This window comes from Miniopterus schreibersii (assembly GCF_964146895.1).
Source record: "Miniopterus schreibersii genome assembly, chromosome: 14".
In the NCBI taxonomy this organism is placed as follows: domain Eukaryota; kingdom Metazoa; phylum Chordata; class Mammalia; order Chiroptera; family Miniopteridae; genus Miniopterus; species Miniopterus schreibersii.
In genome coordinates, this window is record NC_138114.1 from 53,868,916 (window position 1) to 53,884,766 (window position 15,851).

At 55.5% G+C, this 15,851-nt stretch overlaps 1 protein-coding gene across 5 annotated transcripts in view; it reads left to right on the forward strand.

The window, feature by feature from the left end:
* Positions 1–15,851, forward strand: part of ADAM12 (ADAM metallopeptidase domain 12) — a 177,612-nt gene that overhangs the window by 85,986 nt on the left and 75,775 nt on the right. For all 5 annotated transcript variants that reach the window (XR_014000260.1, XM_081158285.1, XM_081158287.1 and 2 more), the window contains 3 exons: positions 5,751–5,829; positions 8,206–8,282; positions 14,691–14,877. Coding sequence is in view for 4 of the 5 variants with exons in the window: in XM_081158285.1 (XP_081014411.1) it covers positions 5,751–5,829; positions 8,206–8,282; positions 14,691–14,877 (343 nt within the window). In the remaining variant the exon portion in view is untranslated. The remainder of the gene's footprint in view (positions 1–5,750; positions 5,830–8,205; positions 8,283–14,690; positions 14,878–15,851) is intronic.

A 15,851-nucleotide genomic window follows, 5' to 3' on the forward strand; every position in this document is an offset into this window, starting at 1 on the left:
ACGTGGTACCGCCATGGTGCGTGGTACCTGCCTGCCGTGGTACGTGGTACCTGCCTGTGGCACGTGGCGCCTGCCTGTGACGTGTGGTACCGCCCGTGGTGCGTGGTACCTGCCTGTGGCGCGTGGTACCGGCCATGGTGCGTGGTACCGGCCATGGTGCGTGGTACCGGCCATGGTGCGTGGTACCGGCCATGGTGCATGGTACCTGCCTGCCGTGGTACGTGGTACCTCCTGTGGCACGTGGCGCCTGCCGTGGCATGTTGTGCCTGCCCGTGGCGCGTGGTACCGCCCGTGGTGCGTGGTACCTGCCTGCCGTGGTACGTGGTACCTGCCTGTGGCACGTGACGCCTGCCCGTGACGCGTGGTACCTGCCTGTGGCGCGTGGTACCTGCCTGTGGCGCGTGGTACCTGACCGTGGTGAGTTGGAGGACATCCCTCCTCATAGGAAACACCATGAAGTATTTAGGGGTAAGAGGTGATGTGTGTTACTTAGTCTAGAAAAAGTAAAGTGTGTCTGTGGGGGGCGGGACGGCGGGACTGAGGGGGAGGGGAGCAAGAACAGAGGAAAAAGCGACGGAATAAAATGTAGCAGGAGACTGATGCTCTTTAGCTAAATGTGCAGCCCTGGGCCCCAGGCTCCTGAGCGGCTGGCTCCCAGGCCCGAGGTGGCCATGCCCCGCGTGTGCTCCGGGGCCGAGGTGGCCCACGTCCCGCGTGTGCTCCGGGGCCGAGGTGGCCCACACTGAAGGGCCTCGGGTTCAATTCCAGGTCAAGGTCACGTACCTCGGCGCAGGTTCAGTCCCCAGCCCTGGTCTGGGCTCAGACAGGCGGCAACCCATCGACGTGCCTCCGTCGCATCAATGTTTCTCTCTCTCCCCTCTCCCTTCCACTCTCTCTGAAAAGCAATGGGAAAAACATCTTGCGGCGCGGATTAACAAAAAGATAAAAACAAGGAGCACTAAATTGACATTGTCTCCATCTTCCAGTTCCCTCCGTGCCCTCGGTCTTCTAGCGCAGAGGACGTGTAATTGTTTCCTGACCTCCGAGAAGTGCCGATTAACTCAATGAGCTTGCAGGGGATTATAGTATTTTTCTCATGAAGCCATTAGGGTCGATTACCGAGGCAGATCATGGTAAATTACATTTTTTAATCATAAAGTTGTATCTTCCTCCTCAGCATGTTTTGCTAACCCCCCCCCCCGGACACATGGAAAGATTTCAGCTTTTAATGAAGAACTCGTTTCTGGGGTGTGTTTGTAGAGTTCGAGTTTAGTAGCCACATGACGTAATCCCGGTTCCCAGCTTCGCGTGCGAGACCGTCGTGTGAAAATGAAACCGTGAATCCCATCTGAGTCCCGGTTGCCAGGTTCTGTACAGGAAGTATTCTTCTGTTTTACTTTAAAAAAAGAAAGAAAGAAACCACAGTATCATCATCTGAGAAACAGACCCACGGCTGGGAAGCCAGAAACATTGGACGCGTGTTTGGCTTTTCTCTGGCCAAAGGTGTCCAGAGGCGTGAAGTAATGTTCTGGGCGCAGGGGGGCGTCGGGTAGGCACCGCCTCTCCCGTACCCCCAGGACACTTGGGCACAGACTTTGCAGTGGAGCTACATGGGGAGGAAAGCTCTGACTGTGCGCCCGGTGCAGGGATTGTCATTGCCCAGGGCCGGCCGCTGTGTTAAAATGCACTCCCAGCAAGGAAGGCGTCGGGACGCCGGACAGCAGATGCGCTCGGGAGACTCCCGAACGTAATGGATCAGTGCTTCCATCAGTGAGCCAGCCATCACCCACCCCTGCCATGGCCTTTAACCAGTTTCGCTGCTTGAGACCGTGATGCTTAAGAAAGATCTGTTTTCGTGGCCCAGGGTCGTATTTGTCCTATATTACATCAGTTAACTAAGTCAACAAGGCAGTTCATGTCCTGTTCTAAGAATAATGGAAGGAATATAAAATATTCCCAGGCATCACCTGACTTAACTACTCAGGTGCTTGTATAAAAGTAGCTGTCAGGCCCGGCTAGCGTGGCTCAGTGGTTGAGCATCGACCTATGAACCAGGAGGTCACTGTTCGATTCTTCGACAGGCACATGCTGGGGTTGCAGGCTCGATCCCCAGTCGGGGGGGTGCAGGAGGCAGCTGATCAATGACTCTCACCCATGTTTCTGTCTCTCTCTCCCTCTCCCTTCCTCTCTCTCTAAAATCAATAAAAACATATTTTATTTTTTAAATATATCTTTATTGATTTCAGAGAGAGGAAGGGAGAGGGAGAGAGAGAGATAGAAACATCAATGATGAGAGAGTCATTGATTGAGCCCGCAACCCGGGCATGTGCCCTGACCAGGAATCGAACCCCGATCTCCTGGATCCTAGGTCAACGCTCAACCGCTGAGCCACACCCGGCTGGGCGATAAAAACATATTTTAAAAAAAGAACAGCCTAGAGCAGTTATAAGCCCACCTTCAAGAGACTTTGGAACTACAGATGATCATTAAAAAGGGAAGAAAGTAGCTCAAAGCGTTAGGCCCGTGTAGCGTGACAGCCATGGGCCTGCAGAGTCAGGAGCCCCTCATTTCCCACCTGTGTCCATGCTTCTGTTGGAAAATGCAATTGACCGGTCAGCCCTGCTGTCCCCAGACACATTGCTACGGAGACCACAGTTGGAACCCATTTACTTCGTGAATGGTTGGGGTCATCCGAATAGTCCCAAACGATAGTAATACTTCAGGGTAAATGCCACATGATTCGACCCAAAATTCTGTGTATCTGTGACTTAAATTGGCAGCAGTATATTAAGAAATTATTTTGCAGGAAACTTAATTGTCCCCTACAGTCTCCAAAATGCTGTATCAACAGTTTTATTTATTATAGTTTGTGAAACTAAATGAGAAAGAGCTGGGGAGATGGAACTTTTTTTTTTTTAATTTATTTCAGGAGAAAAACAAAACAAGTTGTTTTGGTCATTTTTGAGAATTTTAGAAAATGGAGACTAGCAAGAGAAAATCCAGTGTGAATGTCCCCGAAGCCCAGCCGTGGCTGCAGAGAGCGCCGGCGGGAGCCGCGGACGAGCGGGCCGTCCCGCGAGGCCTTTGGCGGATGTGCTGCGCGGGATAGCTCAGCCCTCAAACCGCAGGCACAGTCTCCGAGGATTCGTAGGGAAGAGTGACAGGTCACCAGGGAGCGTTCTCGCACCCTGATAGTGGGTGCCAGTCGCCCAGCCTCCCTTCCCGTCTCCCTCGTGTAAGTGGTTCCCAAACGGAAGACAGGTCGTCAGGGTTCGTCTTGGTGACCCGACAGCATTCGAAAGTCTTGAAGTGACGACAGAGGGAATGTGACCGCCGGTGCCCCACGGCCCTCCACGGGCGGTGACCGCCGTTGGAACCACGCTTCTTCTGTTTTTAACTGATCCGGTTAGTCCGAGCTCGGCCTGTTGCTTTTCTGTGATGATGGTCCTTCGCTCCGCGCTGGCGCTGGTGCCGGGCTTCGGGGCGCAGCTTCTGCCCTCAGCTCCCCCCCGTGGGGCAGAAGACGGGTCAGCAGAAGTGAGGCGGGAGGGAGACGGCTTGTAACAGATCCCTGGTGGGACCCGGGAGGGACGCCCCCTCGCTCCCGGGGACTGGGGTGGAGACAGCGCCCCGGTCCTGTGCTCTGGGGAATAAAATATGTCACGTGGATGAAACCTGTCTCGTCCGAACACGTAACTAAATTATGTAACGGCAAATTTAGAGTGGAATCATTTCAATATTGATCTTAAAAAAGCAATTTGGGGGTAATGTTTTTTATTTCAATACTCAAATCGTTTCAGAAATGTTGTGAGGAGGAACATTATCTACATGGTAATGTTTTAATGTAAATTCTAAATGACCATTTGCAGCCACATATACCCAGAGATTTGAAGTCAGAAAATAACAGTAACAGAGAGGATGAGCTTCTCCTTGCTCTCTCGCTGAGAAAGTGGGCGCCCTCCGAGGGCTCTGTCCCCCGAAACTCTAGGCTCGCCGAGCCGACCGCTTCCTGGACGTTTCCGAGAGACCGTCTCAGACTCACACTCGGCACGGCCAAGGTCACTCGCACCCTGACCCTGGCTGGGAGAGGTTCTTGGGAAGTGTGACCGTAAGGAAAGTATCTCTCGTCTCTTCCCCTTGCAGGACCCCCACTTATCTTCCTTCCCTCTGCATTTATCAGGACTCTGGCTGCAAAATCCGAGTGAGCTGAGGCAAAAGGGAGGGGTTGCCGAGGGGAGAGGCGCAGTGGGCCTGGGAGCTCCTGGAAAGTGTCCCCTTCCCGCCACCTGTCACAGCCGAGTGGGGGCAGTGTGTTCCCTGGTGGCACCTCCTGAGCAGGGGCCGGGCTGGAGGCCGCCCTAGCGGGGAGGTCTCTTCCCCAGAAGCCCGGCTCAAGGCCCGGGGAAGGTTTGCGGCGGGTTAGCGTGGGTCCCAAGGTCACCTCTGGACTGGGAGCGAGCGACCCCAGCAGAACCAAGTGGTGTCAAGCACATTCTCTGAACACGGGCAGGTGGACGGCTTCTGTGCACATACCTCCCGCAAAGTCAGGAGCTGAAGCAACTCTGGACTCACGGTATCCAGGCTCCATATGGGCCCTTCTCTGTCCCACACCAGCCTGGCTCCCAGACCCCAGGCCCCCGGGGGCTCTGGCCTTTCCACCCCCTGCCTGCAGTTCCCTTCTCCTCCCACCCGTCCTGGGCCTGGCGGACTCCTACTCCACCTGCTAGCTCCCTCTGTGAAGCCTCGCCTTCCACGACCCTCCACCTACTGTGTGTTGGTTCACCCAGTAGGACTCTTCCTACTGTGTGACACCCAGCAGACTGCAGTGTCCTTATTTATCTTTGTGTCGCAGCAGCTGGTACAGCTCCTAGCACATAGTAGGTGCACAGGAAATGCTAGTTGCGGTTATGTGGAAAATGATTAAAAAAAAATAGCGCACGTTGCAAAAGAGTCGCAAAATCACTTACAACCAGAATAAACCTGTGCTTTGCTCTCGCCAGCGAAGATGTGGTAGGTTGCATGGTTTTAGTTAAGATGAATAGGGTTCTCCTCTTCCAGTTTATCCCAGAGACTCAGTATTTCCGCGTGTCCCACATCACCGCCCTCGCCTCCCCCGGCACCGCTCAGGACGTGTCCGTGTCGTTCTAAACTCTCCCTTCACATTTGAATATGGACGACTGGTTCGCTCGCCTGCTAGGGAGCCAGCAGGGCAGGATTCTGGGTCCAAAATGATCGTCCCAACAGGTCGCTTAGCCTTTGATTCTAGACGGTGGAGCCCTGGACTTGCAGGCGGTGATTCTCCCAGCTCAGAGATCTGCACGTACTATATGTAGAAGAGTGTATGTATGTACATGTTGCAGTGTGCATGAGCCAGGACGTGCCTGTGTGTGCGTGTACCTGTGTGTGCATGTGCCTGTGTGTGCCTGTGTGTGCATGAGCCAGGGCATGCCTGTGTGCGATGAGCCAGGGCGTGCAGACGCCTGACTATGTGTTGGAAGACTGAGGCGGGAGGTGGTGGGAGGGAGGGCTCCATGTGTACTGTGGGGGGTGGTTCCCTGAATACACGTCTGACACCCACCTGCCTGAATCTCCTGACTCTCCCTGGAAAGCCTACACACATGGAGGTCCCTCGGGAGCCTCAATAAATTAGTGGGATCATCTGTAAAATAATCAGGAGCCCGGATCAGACCCTGGCTGCCCTGCAGCCTGGCGATTCTACGCTCAGCGTTTCATGTTTTTCTCCCCCACAGGGGCCTCATTGCCAGTGGTTTCACAGAAACCCACTACCTTCAGGATGGCACTGACGTGTCCCTCACTCGGAATCACACGGTAAGTCCTGTGTGTTCGGCCCACTGTGATACGATGCTATCGAACCTGTGCTTAAAATCCGTAGCTGTCTTGTCCTGAGCTAACTCACACGCCCAGCTACTTCCTTAGGCCCTGAGAGGGGCTGTGCACCACTCAGTGTCTGAGCCTCCCACTGTCCCTCCAGGAAAACTCAGCCTTGGCCAGTATGTGCCAGGACAGTCCTTGAAGATATGGCTTCACTGTAGCCTGACCTTGAAACCATTTGGCAGATTGAAAACTTTTGAGGCTCTAAGTCTCAAACCCCAGGACTTTCAACTCAGGACCGACCCTGTGCCCTCGCTGGGGCAGACGCCCTGGGTCCTGGCTGGTTTGCCGGGGGTCCCAAGGAGCGTGCACACGGTGTCCTGAGCCTGCGCTCTGATGCCCCAGCACCGCAGGGCAGCGTGCTGGCCCCGAGGTCAGCCCGCTGCCGTCTTCACCCGACGTGGTTCTCATTAGAGCTGGAGCAGAGCAGCCCTGGGGGCCTGGGCATGGCAGCTTATTTCTCCAGACCCTGTCCTGTCCACTCTCAGGGCTGAGCCCGATGCAGCCCGGCCACAGAAAGTCACGGTGCACACAAACTTTGTCCTGTTAATCCACTGGCCCTGTGTCTCAGGCTCAAGCAAACACATGGTATGTGGGGGCCTGATGTTCTGTACAAAGGACATGGCTGGGCCACAGTCAGGCTGAAATGCAGGTCAGCAGCTGGCACTTGCAGGTGCACACACACACACAGACACACACAGACACATGCATACATGTGCTCACACACAGGCACACATAGACACACATAGGCACACACAGGCACATGCATACATGTGCTCACATGCTCACACAGAGGCAGACATGCACACATACACCCTCACACACATTTCCACACAGATACACACAGGCACACACGTGTGCTCACATATGTGCTCACACACATGCACACACACGCAGTCACCCTCAGACCCCTTCTATCTGCAGAGCTCTCTGAGTTTGCAAATGTCACCGTCCTAGGACTCCCTGAGTGGCACTGTGGTAAGGTCCCAGGGTTCCCTGAGTGGCACTGTGGTAAGGTCCCAGGGTTCCCTGAGTGGCACTGTGACCAGGCTCTGCCCCTACTTGAGAAAGCATTTGGTCCGCATTTGGATTTTTGGAGATAGCTTTTCTTCAAAAAGAGAGACCCGTGAAGGCACAAGCTCAGAGCAGCAAGATATGGGAGGGAAACGGTCTGACCTGCAGCCAGAGGCCTGGACTTTGGTCCCTGCTGGGCCATTAACCAGCTTTGTGACCTTCGTTACAAACCAGCCAGGCCTGGGTTTCCACATCTGCCCGGGGAGGGGGCGCCTGGGGCAGGGGTAGCCTTGCCCGGCCGGAAGCTTCCTTCCAGCCAGAACATCGTGTGATTCAAACAGTAAATCAAGACTGTTTGGCACGTTGCACATGGTCGGGGAGGGGGGGCCACAAAGTTCCCAAGGACTTAAAGCCTTGAAAATAATGTCGCTCAGCAGATTCCGGGGCAGACACTGTCTGCTCACAGTCCTCTTTAACCACAAGGTCGGCCCATCTTTGTTAGCAGTTTAGCGTAGAAGATTCCTGGCTTTCTGGTCCCCTGAGAGCTGGGTAACAGAATTCTGATTTTCCTTCCCATATGGCGGAGTTGAGGGCTAGTATTTTCAATCCACCATTATATTTGATGGATAGTATTAAACAGAAGGAAAATTTATTTTAGCGGAGTGAGGAAATGCATCAGGGTAAGTAATAAGTATATAAAATACGTGGTTAGAGGTTTTGTAAAGGAAAAGATGTAATTTTGTGGTTCTGCGTGTTTGGGGTATTTTCTGCGCTATGTTTTGCTGGTAGAGAGAGAATGCATTGGGTCAGCAGGACGGGCCAAGCCGAGGGTGCCAGGGCCACGCCTTGTTACAGACGGACCGCTCGACCTGGGGGCAGCGGCAAGGGCGCAGCTTGGGAACGTGTACGAGGGTCCTTGTGATGGATACGCCTGTGGGTCCTGGGGCACCGGGACCGCCCTCAGCATGGACGCCTGCCGTGTCCCTCATGGCCACGTGTTTACGAGTCCCCGAGGCCTGGCAGGTCCCGCCTCTCAGCATCAGTCCCTGGGAGGTGACCTGGCCCCAGGTGTGGGGACACACACGACGTCCCGGCGCTTTCCAACCCTGTCGGTGTTCCCGCCGTAGATCCTGCTGGGCCGCGTCAGGCCCGCGCAGCGTCTCACGCGAACACTCCTCCTCTGGCATTTTTGCGAAAGGGAATTGCGCAGATAAAAACAAGCGAGGGGGGTCACAGGCGGTTGTCTGCTGTGAGCGGGCGAGAGGATGCTGTGACTGACGGACCTTGTTCTCCTTCCAGGGTCACTGTTACTACCACGGGCATGTGCAAGGGGACCCCGGCTCCATGGTCAGCCTCAGCACTTGCTCCGGTCTCAGGTGAGTCTCAGGGCTCTTGGCCTAAGCACAGCGACTGCAGCCACTTCTCCTTTTCACTCGGACGCACCCAGAGGGACGGGTGGGGCCTCGCCTTCGCCCGGCCGGACGGGACGGTGGCCTCGGCCGCAGCCCACGGGAGTGGGGCCCGCCCGGCCCACGGCTTCTCTGCGCCTCTGGCCGCGCCCATCCCGCCCGGCAGGTGGGCAGGGAGGAAACCGGCTGAGTTTCGGGGTCTGAGGACTTGTGAGTGCTTTTCACTCGTGGGACTCTGACGCTTAACAATTCTTGGTGATAAAAGATAGGACATTAAATCAGGCAGCGTTGAAGCTGCTTGCTTAACAGAAATAAAAAGGCCTCCTTATTAGGACAAAAGGAAAGGAACATAACCCAGACCCAGACGTGTGGAATAAGGCCGGGGTCACAGGGGCTTTTGCCACGGGGCTGTGGCGTGATGCAGGGAACGGTTACCTTCCCCACCCCACCCCCACCCCGGACGAGCCAGCCTGCTCCTGACTCACCGCAGTTGGCTCTTCTGTGCTCCCCAGGAGGACCAGTTTGTTGGACAGATTTCCAGCTGCCTCAGCTTTCTTATTGGATTTATTTATTGAGTTTGTGAGCTCACAGCTTGTGTCCTCAGAGTCCCCCCTTGCCCTGGCAGTGGCACCAGAGCGTGGCTCCGTGGGAGGGCATGCCAGCGCGCGCACAGGCGGGGCGGCATCCCGTGTCAGCAGTGACCCCATGTCACGGCTCCGGGAGCTCTGTGCGGGACTGCAGAGAATGAGCCTCGGCGCACACACCTCACACACACGCACACACACACACACGCACACACACATGCACACACCTCACACACGCACACACACACACACACGCACACCTCACACACACACGCGCACACACACATGCACACACCTCACACACGCACACACACACACACGCGCGCGCACACACACACCTCACACACATACCTCACACACACACGCGCACACCTCACACACACACGCACACACACACACCTCACACACACACGCACACACACACACGCACACACACATGCACACACCTCACACACGCACACGCACACCTCACACACACGCACACGCGCGCACACGCGCACACGCACACGCACACACACACACCTCACACACACGCACCTCACACACACACACACACCTCACATACACACACCTCACACACACACACACACCTCACATACACACACCTCACACACGCACACGCACCTCACACACACGCACACACACACACCTCACACGCACACGCACGCACACACACACACACCTCACACACACACGCGCACACACACGCGCACACACACGCGCACACACGCACACCTCACACACACACACACGCACAATGCACCACAGGCGCAGTTCAGGCGTGGCACTCACGGAACACCTGTGCTCAGGGATCACCGGGATGGGCCCCGAGCTGGCGGCATCTGGGATGAGGTGAGGGATCCGTCCAAGATGGAACATCTGGGACCAACAGGGGGTGTTCGCTCCCTGGAGCGAGATAGCCCCATAGCGACCTGACTGTGTGACCGTGGACTGGTCGCTGGACCTCTCTGAGCCCCAGTTTCTTCTTGTTAAAAGAATGGTGGTTTTGGAAATAAGTGCAGTGACTTATAGGAAAGCCCAGGCCTGTATCTGACCTCAAGTGAGCGGCCAGTGGGCAAACCATCAGCCTCTTAAGAGTCTCCTGGGCCAGAGCCAGTTGGGTAGAAGGGAGGGCATTGGGGGGTGGGGGTGTCCATGCTGTAGGACTTCTGGGTTAATCCCATGCAAAGCTACCCTGCTCCAGGGTGGACACATGCAAGGCTGTGGAGTCCACTCTCTCTCCATCTCTAGCTTCTGCCTTCTTCTGTGATGGTTTCATCCTCAGGCAGTTTATTTTTGTGGAGACAGAGGGGCTGTGGGCAGTTCCAGGCTTATATCCTCAGAAGGCAAGGAGACAAATAAGGACCCCTTTTTCAAGATCAGCAAAGATCCCGAAAATGCATCTTATTGGTCCTGATTGGGTCAGAGGCTCACCCCGGAAACTATCATAGTGGACAGTGGTCGGTATGGTGCTCTGGTTGAACACATATGTGCCCACCTCTGGGCCAGGCTGAGGGTGACCTGAACCCAGCCCCAGGGCCAGGAAGCAGGGGAGGGGTGAGGACCCCAAGAAAAACCAGTGAGCTTCTGCCAGGCAAAGGACAGATGAGGTCTGGGACACTCAGAAACAATCAGGCCTCCTCCAGCCAGCTTCCTCTCGTTTATGAAGATGTTTTAAACTATCGAAACTGAGGCCGGGCATAAATGGAGGCATCCGGGTTGCCTGGTAATTTTCAGGTGATCTTCATAGGGATATCAAATTCTTGATCGATAAAGAGAGAAGGGGTGTGTCCAAGGCATTCCTAATAGCTCCTCTTTACAATCTGTAGAACAGTTTACAAACCAGGGACATTAACTGATTAGCTTTAAAAGTGAAGGTGGCCCTAGCCAGTTTGGCTCAGTGGTCAGAGCGTCGGCCCTCTGCCCCCCCGCTTCTGTCGGCAGGCCCAGGCTGGGTCCCTTCCCACCCCCGGGCCAGGTTCTGACTGTCCTTCCTCTCTCTTCCTCCCGTTCTGTCATCCTGTGCAGACATCGGTGGGAGCCAAGGTCTCCACCCTAAAGGATTCTCAAGGTCAAGCCTCAGCTCTCCCCAGCCCCCCCCCCCAGTCAAGGCTGGAAATGTCCAAACCCCACACTGCTCGGGTCCCTGATGGCTCCCGTCCGGAGCTCCTGTCCAGGAGAGGCCCTGCCCATCTCGGGCTCAGGGCTTGGCCCTAGGATCTCTGAGAACCTCCCTCTTGCCCCAGCCCCAGCACATGCCCCCAAACCCATCCGTCTCCCCTTAAACAGTTCTCATCACCGCCCCGGCTCAACCCCGGCTCCAAGATTTTTCAGTTGCCTCCCACCCGTGTTCCTGCCTCCGCCCTTCCCTTCTCTGGTTTCAAAACTGCGGCTTGACCGTATCATCCGTCTGCCCCTGCCCTGAATGAACAGAGGGAACTTAATGGCCGGTGAATCATTTCTCAATAAAGCTGTTGTTTTATTTTTATTTATGTTTTTTGTTCATCCGCACCTGAGGATATTTTGTCCGTTGATTTTCAGAGAGCGTGGAAGGGAGAGGAGGGGAGAGGGAGAGAGAAACATCCATGTGAGAGACACGCTGACTGGTTGCCTCCCGGGCGCCACGACCGGGGCCGGGGTCACACCTGCAACCCTCGGGTTCGTGGGCCAGCCCTCTAACCACTGAGCGCACCGGCCGGGGCTAACGCTGTTATTTGAAGGAGCCCGGCTGAGGTCTGTGTCTTCACGAATCATAGATGCTATTGTTACTGTCCGTGTGTCCGTCATAGCAGTTCTTAAAACCCTTTACAAAAGCTGAACCTTTTACCACGTTCGTCCTGCCTCCCAGACCTGCTCGCGAAGGGCACTTGAAATGGGCACCGTGGGTGGGCCCAGGAACGGTGCCCCGGGAGCTGGGCAGCGCTGGGCCGCACCGGGGACGGGGTGCTTGCCGTGACTGGGAGTGAGCCCCGCGGTGCTCCCGTGCTCACCGGGTTGCTGCCGCCGCGTGTCACGCAGATGAGGCGGCGTGTCGCATGTCGCCTTCACCCGACCCCTCCCGGAGAGGACGGGCGCTCCGTTCCCGCGGCCTGCGCTTCTCAGTTGCGGCCCGCGGCGTGAAACCCAGAAAATAAAATTAGCACCTGAACGCGGAAGGGCCGGGAGGACGCCGCTCTCGCCCGACTTACCGGCGGCCAGGCCCGTGCCCGGCGAGCCTGCTGGGGGGCAAGAGCATCGGCCGGCGCAGCGCTGCGCCGGGCCGGGGCCGGGGCCTGAGGGCAGACAGCGGCCGACCGGCAGGCACAGGCCCGAGCGTTCGCCCTGAAAGCTAACGAGGCCGACAAAATCGGAGTGGGCTCCTCTTCACTTCCAGTAAAGGGAAAAGCAACCGGGTTCAGAATTTAAAGCCTGATTTCTCTGGCCCTTTTCCTTTGCATGCCGGCCCCTATCATACTTGTCCCTGACCCGGGCCCCACGACCCTCGTAAAGCAGCGCTGGAGAGAGTGTGGGGACCTAGACTGGGCACAGCTCTGCCCCGTGCCACCTGCATGCCCCTGGCAGTGGGACCATGCCCAGAGTGCAGCTGCGTGGGGATCTCCTGGGCAATAGTGTTACGGGCACAGCCCAGAGCCTGGATCTAGGCGGAGCCCGGGAGGGGTGGCCCCCGTCACCCCCAACCGCCCCTGTCTCCTCTGCTCTCCCCGTTCACCAGGCCCAACTCGCTGCCCAGAGCCTGGCCTCACCCCTGCCCATGGCAGGTCCACCCTGCTAGCCCCCCCCAGGGAGGGTGCCCACAGTCTCCTCTTCCCCAAACGTTTCCCAAACTGCTCTCTAACCTTTCCCCGCCCGCTCCACCCCAGGGAAGACCCCTACTCTCCAAGTCCGCTGGATCTAAATCGTTCTCGGAGCTACTTCCAACTCCAAGTTTATAACCAAATAACTATGACACATTCAACTTAAATTACGTTCGCTTATCTAGCTCGGGGCCAGAGAGGGCTGTGAGAACATCAAATTTCGACATGTCCAAAACCCTGGATCCTTGAGTTCTGTGGTTTCCAGCAATCTCTGGAGCTAAATGATTAATTATACTCAAGACCGTCCAAAGCAATTATTTAATTAAGTGTGTTGCAGGCTGCCAGTTGTTTGCAGCAAAGGGAAGCTTTCGCCCCAGTTTCTCAACATCTGGCCTTTGGATGACTTCAAAGATAAAAGCAGATATGAGAACATTTCTATGGCTAAGTCACATTTTCTAGAAATTTTCCATTAAGTGGGAAAACATTTTCAGTAGTTTGCTTCTCATGATGAGACCTTGGTGATGTTTTACTGTAAGTGTTCCGCGAATTAAAATCCAATGAAAATGGAAAACGCTGTCATGCAAAGTGAATGTTGGCGCCATTTTCGTTCTAGGCCGGGAGCTTCGGTTTTCTAGCAGATCCATTTTTTTTTTCCCTTCAGGTGTGTGCGTTTTCCATGTTCCTCGGCCTATTTTGTCAAGTTCTCTTTCTTAATTGGGGCTTTTAAAAATCAACTTGATTAAATGAAAATCCCCTGGGAGTCCTTCTAAACTAGAAATCTAAGTTTTCTTTTGTAAAGAGCTTTTTTTGAGGAAAAAGAGTGCAGGCTCCCCCCAGAGAGGACGACCAGGTCCTGTCCGAGGATCTACTTTGAGGGACACGGAGACGCCGGTTGGGCTGTGCTGGGAGGCAGGGAGCACGGACGGCAGAAATGCTGATTTTTAGTCCATCTGTGGGGTTTGGAAATAGCCCCAAACTCTTCAGTGACCGCAAACCACCTTGGATCCCCCCTCTCTCAACGGCCAAGTGCTGTGGGTGCCGGCGACACCCAGCCTGGCTCCCCGATGGCTCCGATCACCCCCCGTGTCCCGGTGCCGACTCCTCCATTAGGGTGCGGGCTTCGCGGGCACCGTCTGTTTCCCCCGGCGCCCAGCGCACTTCACAAAGCAGGGCTGGCGGAGCGGACGGTTGACCAATAAGGAATTGACCGGCGCGCGTGTGAGCGCCAGTGTGCTCAAAATAACTACTTTACTGCTCCGAGCCCCTTTTTCCCGTACTATTTGAGCAATGAAACACTGTCATTCCACTCTAATTTAAGAATGATTGAATCGGCACCTATATATGGGCCCTCAACGGGCACGGGGTCGGTGAACGACGGAAATAAATGAGCAATAATGAATGACATACAAGCTCCCTCCCTTGGAAACAAGTTCAGGTCGTCTGAAGGAAAGCGACAGAGCACCCAACTTATTAAACTAGTTAAGGATTAAGCTGTCCTCCCGTCTGTGGGCTGCTGCCGTATAAATTATTAGAACTAATGCCCTAAACCTGGAGCCCATCGACCTCGGCCATGGTCCTGAACTCCTGACTTATCTGCAAAACATTATGCACATGTGTAGATGTGAATTATTTCTGGGGAGAGTGTGAGGCTCACGCATCAAAATAGGTTAAGGGTCCCTGCGCTGGAAGTGTCTGCTTACTCAGCAATATATATTTGAGAAGTAAAAATTAAAAATTATATAAAGACTAAACGTAGTCTATTCTTTCCCCAAAATTATTTGAAACAAAAAATTTTTTCAGACTCGCTTTTCATAAGACATGCGAAATAAATCAGTGTGAACCTGCGTCGCGGGAAAGTCCTTCCCGATGAAGCCCGAGCATGGAAATACATCGGCACTTCTCCTCCCATCCTGTCTCATTAAGAGCCGGGTCTCGGCCACAAACAAGAAGCTGCCCCCGAAAGTTATATATGTTTTTTCTTATTTCTTTTTCGACAGGGGACTTATTGCATTTGAAAATAAAAGCTACATCTTAGAGCCAATGGAAAACGTAACTGACAGATACAAGCTCTTCCCGGCGGAGGCCCTGAAAGGCGTCTGGGGATCGTGTGGGTCGCGTCTCAACACCTCCAGCCCCGCAGTGGACGGTGGACTCCCGCCGCCCTCCCAGACGTGGGCGAGAAGGGTAGGAGGGCAATGCGATGTTCTGTTTCTGGGGACCCGCGGCTCAAGCTAGGGACACCCAGTGCTGAAAGTGTGGGGACAGTTATCCACCCGGGGGTTGTGTCTGGGGGGCGGAGTCACCAGTTCTCCCGGAGCTGGTGCATGTCCTGTGGGCAGAGCGGAATCCAGCGCTGAACCCCCATCCTCGCCTCGCCAGGGTCGGCCTCAGGCCTGCTCACCTGCGCTGGCAAAGTCAGGCTGGGAGGGCGACAGGGCCGCCACTGGTCGCGTCTTCAGTGAGGACCTGCAGTGGCCTAGATGCAGGGCGGTGCCCGCCGTGGTAGATAAGACACGAGTGGACCCTGACCCGCGGCTCTCAGCCCCCCTCCTGCTGGAGGAGGCGATTCGCGTCCGGTGTGCTTCGCAGTTGGGGTCTTCGAGGCGACCTGCAGAACGCTCCCAGTCTGTGCCCACGTGCTGGTGCAGAGGTGACTTGGGTGTGTCCGCGGGACGTGGCTAAGGGGTGTCGCTTCCCCTGTCCACACAGCCGGTGTCTGTCCTACTGACCTCCGGGGACTGTCCAAGTGGCCCGGTTTTCTGGTCACGCGTCCCTGAGTCCGCTTCCCACAGGCCTTCCCTCCTACTGACTGGAAGGATCTCTCTCCCGGCCCAGTGGACAGAAACAGGAGACCCCGCACCCCAAGGGGCCACGCCCTAGGACCTCCCCAAACGGCCGCTGACCCCCTCGCACCCCGTGCCCCCTGGGCTCCACAGACCGCGGGAACACTTGAGGGGGGAAGGCAGCATTCCCGTGTCTGTCCAGAGGCCCTGAATTGAAATGAGCAGAACCAGGTAGGAAATTAGCAACGATTTCCCGATTTCTCATCTTGGCTTTCCCGTCGCTCTGTTGACCAGAAATCGAGAATTCCCCGACGCGAGGTCACTGTACTTACACCCGGTGCAGCCGGGGCACGTTCTTCAGGTTCCGCCGAACGC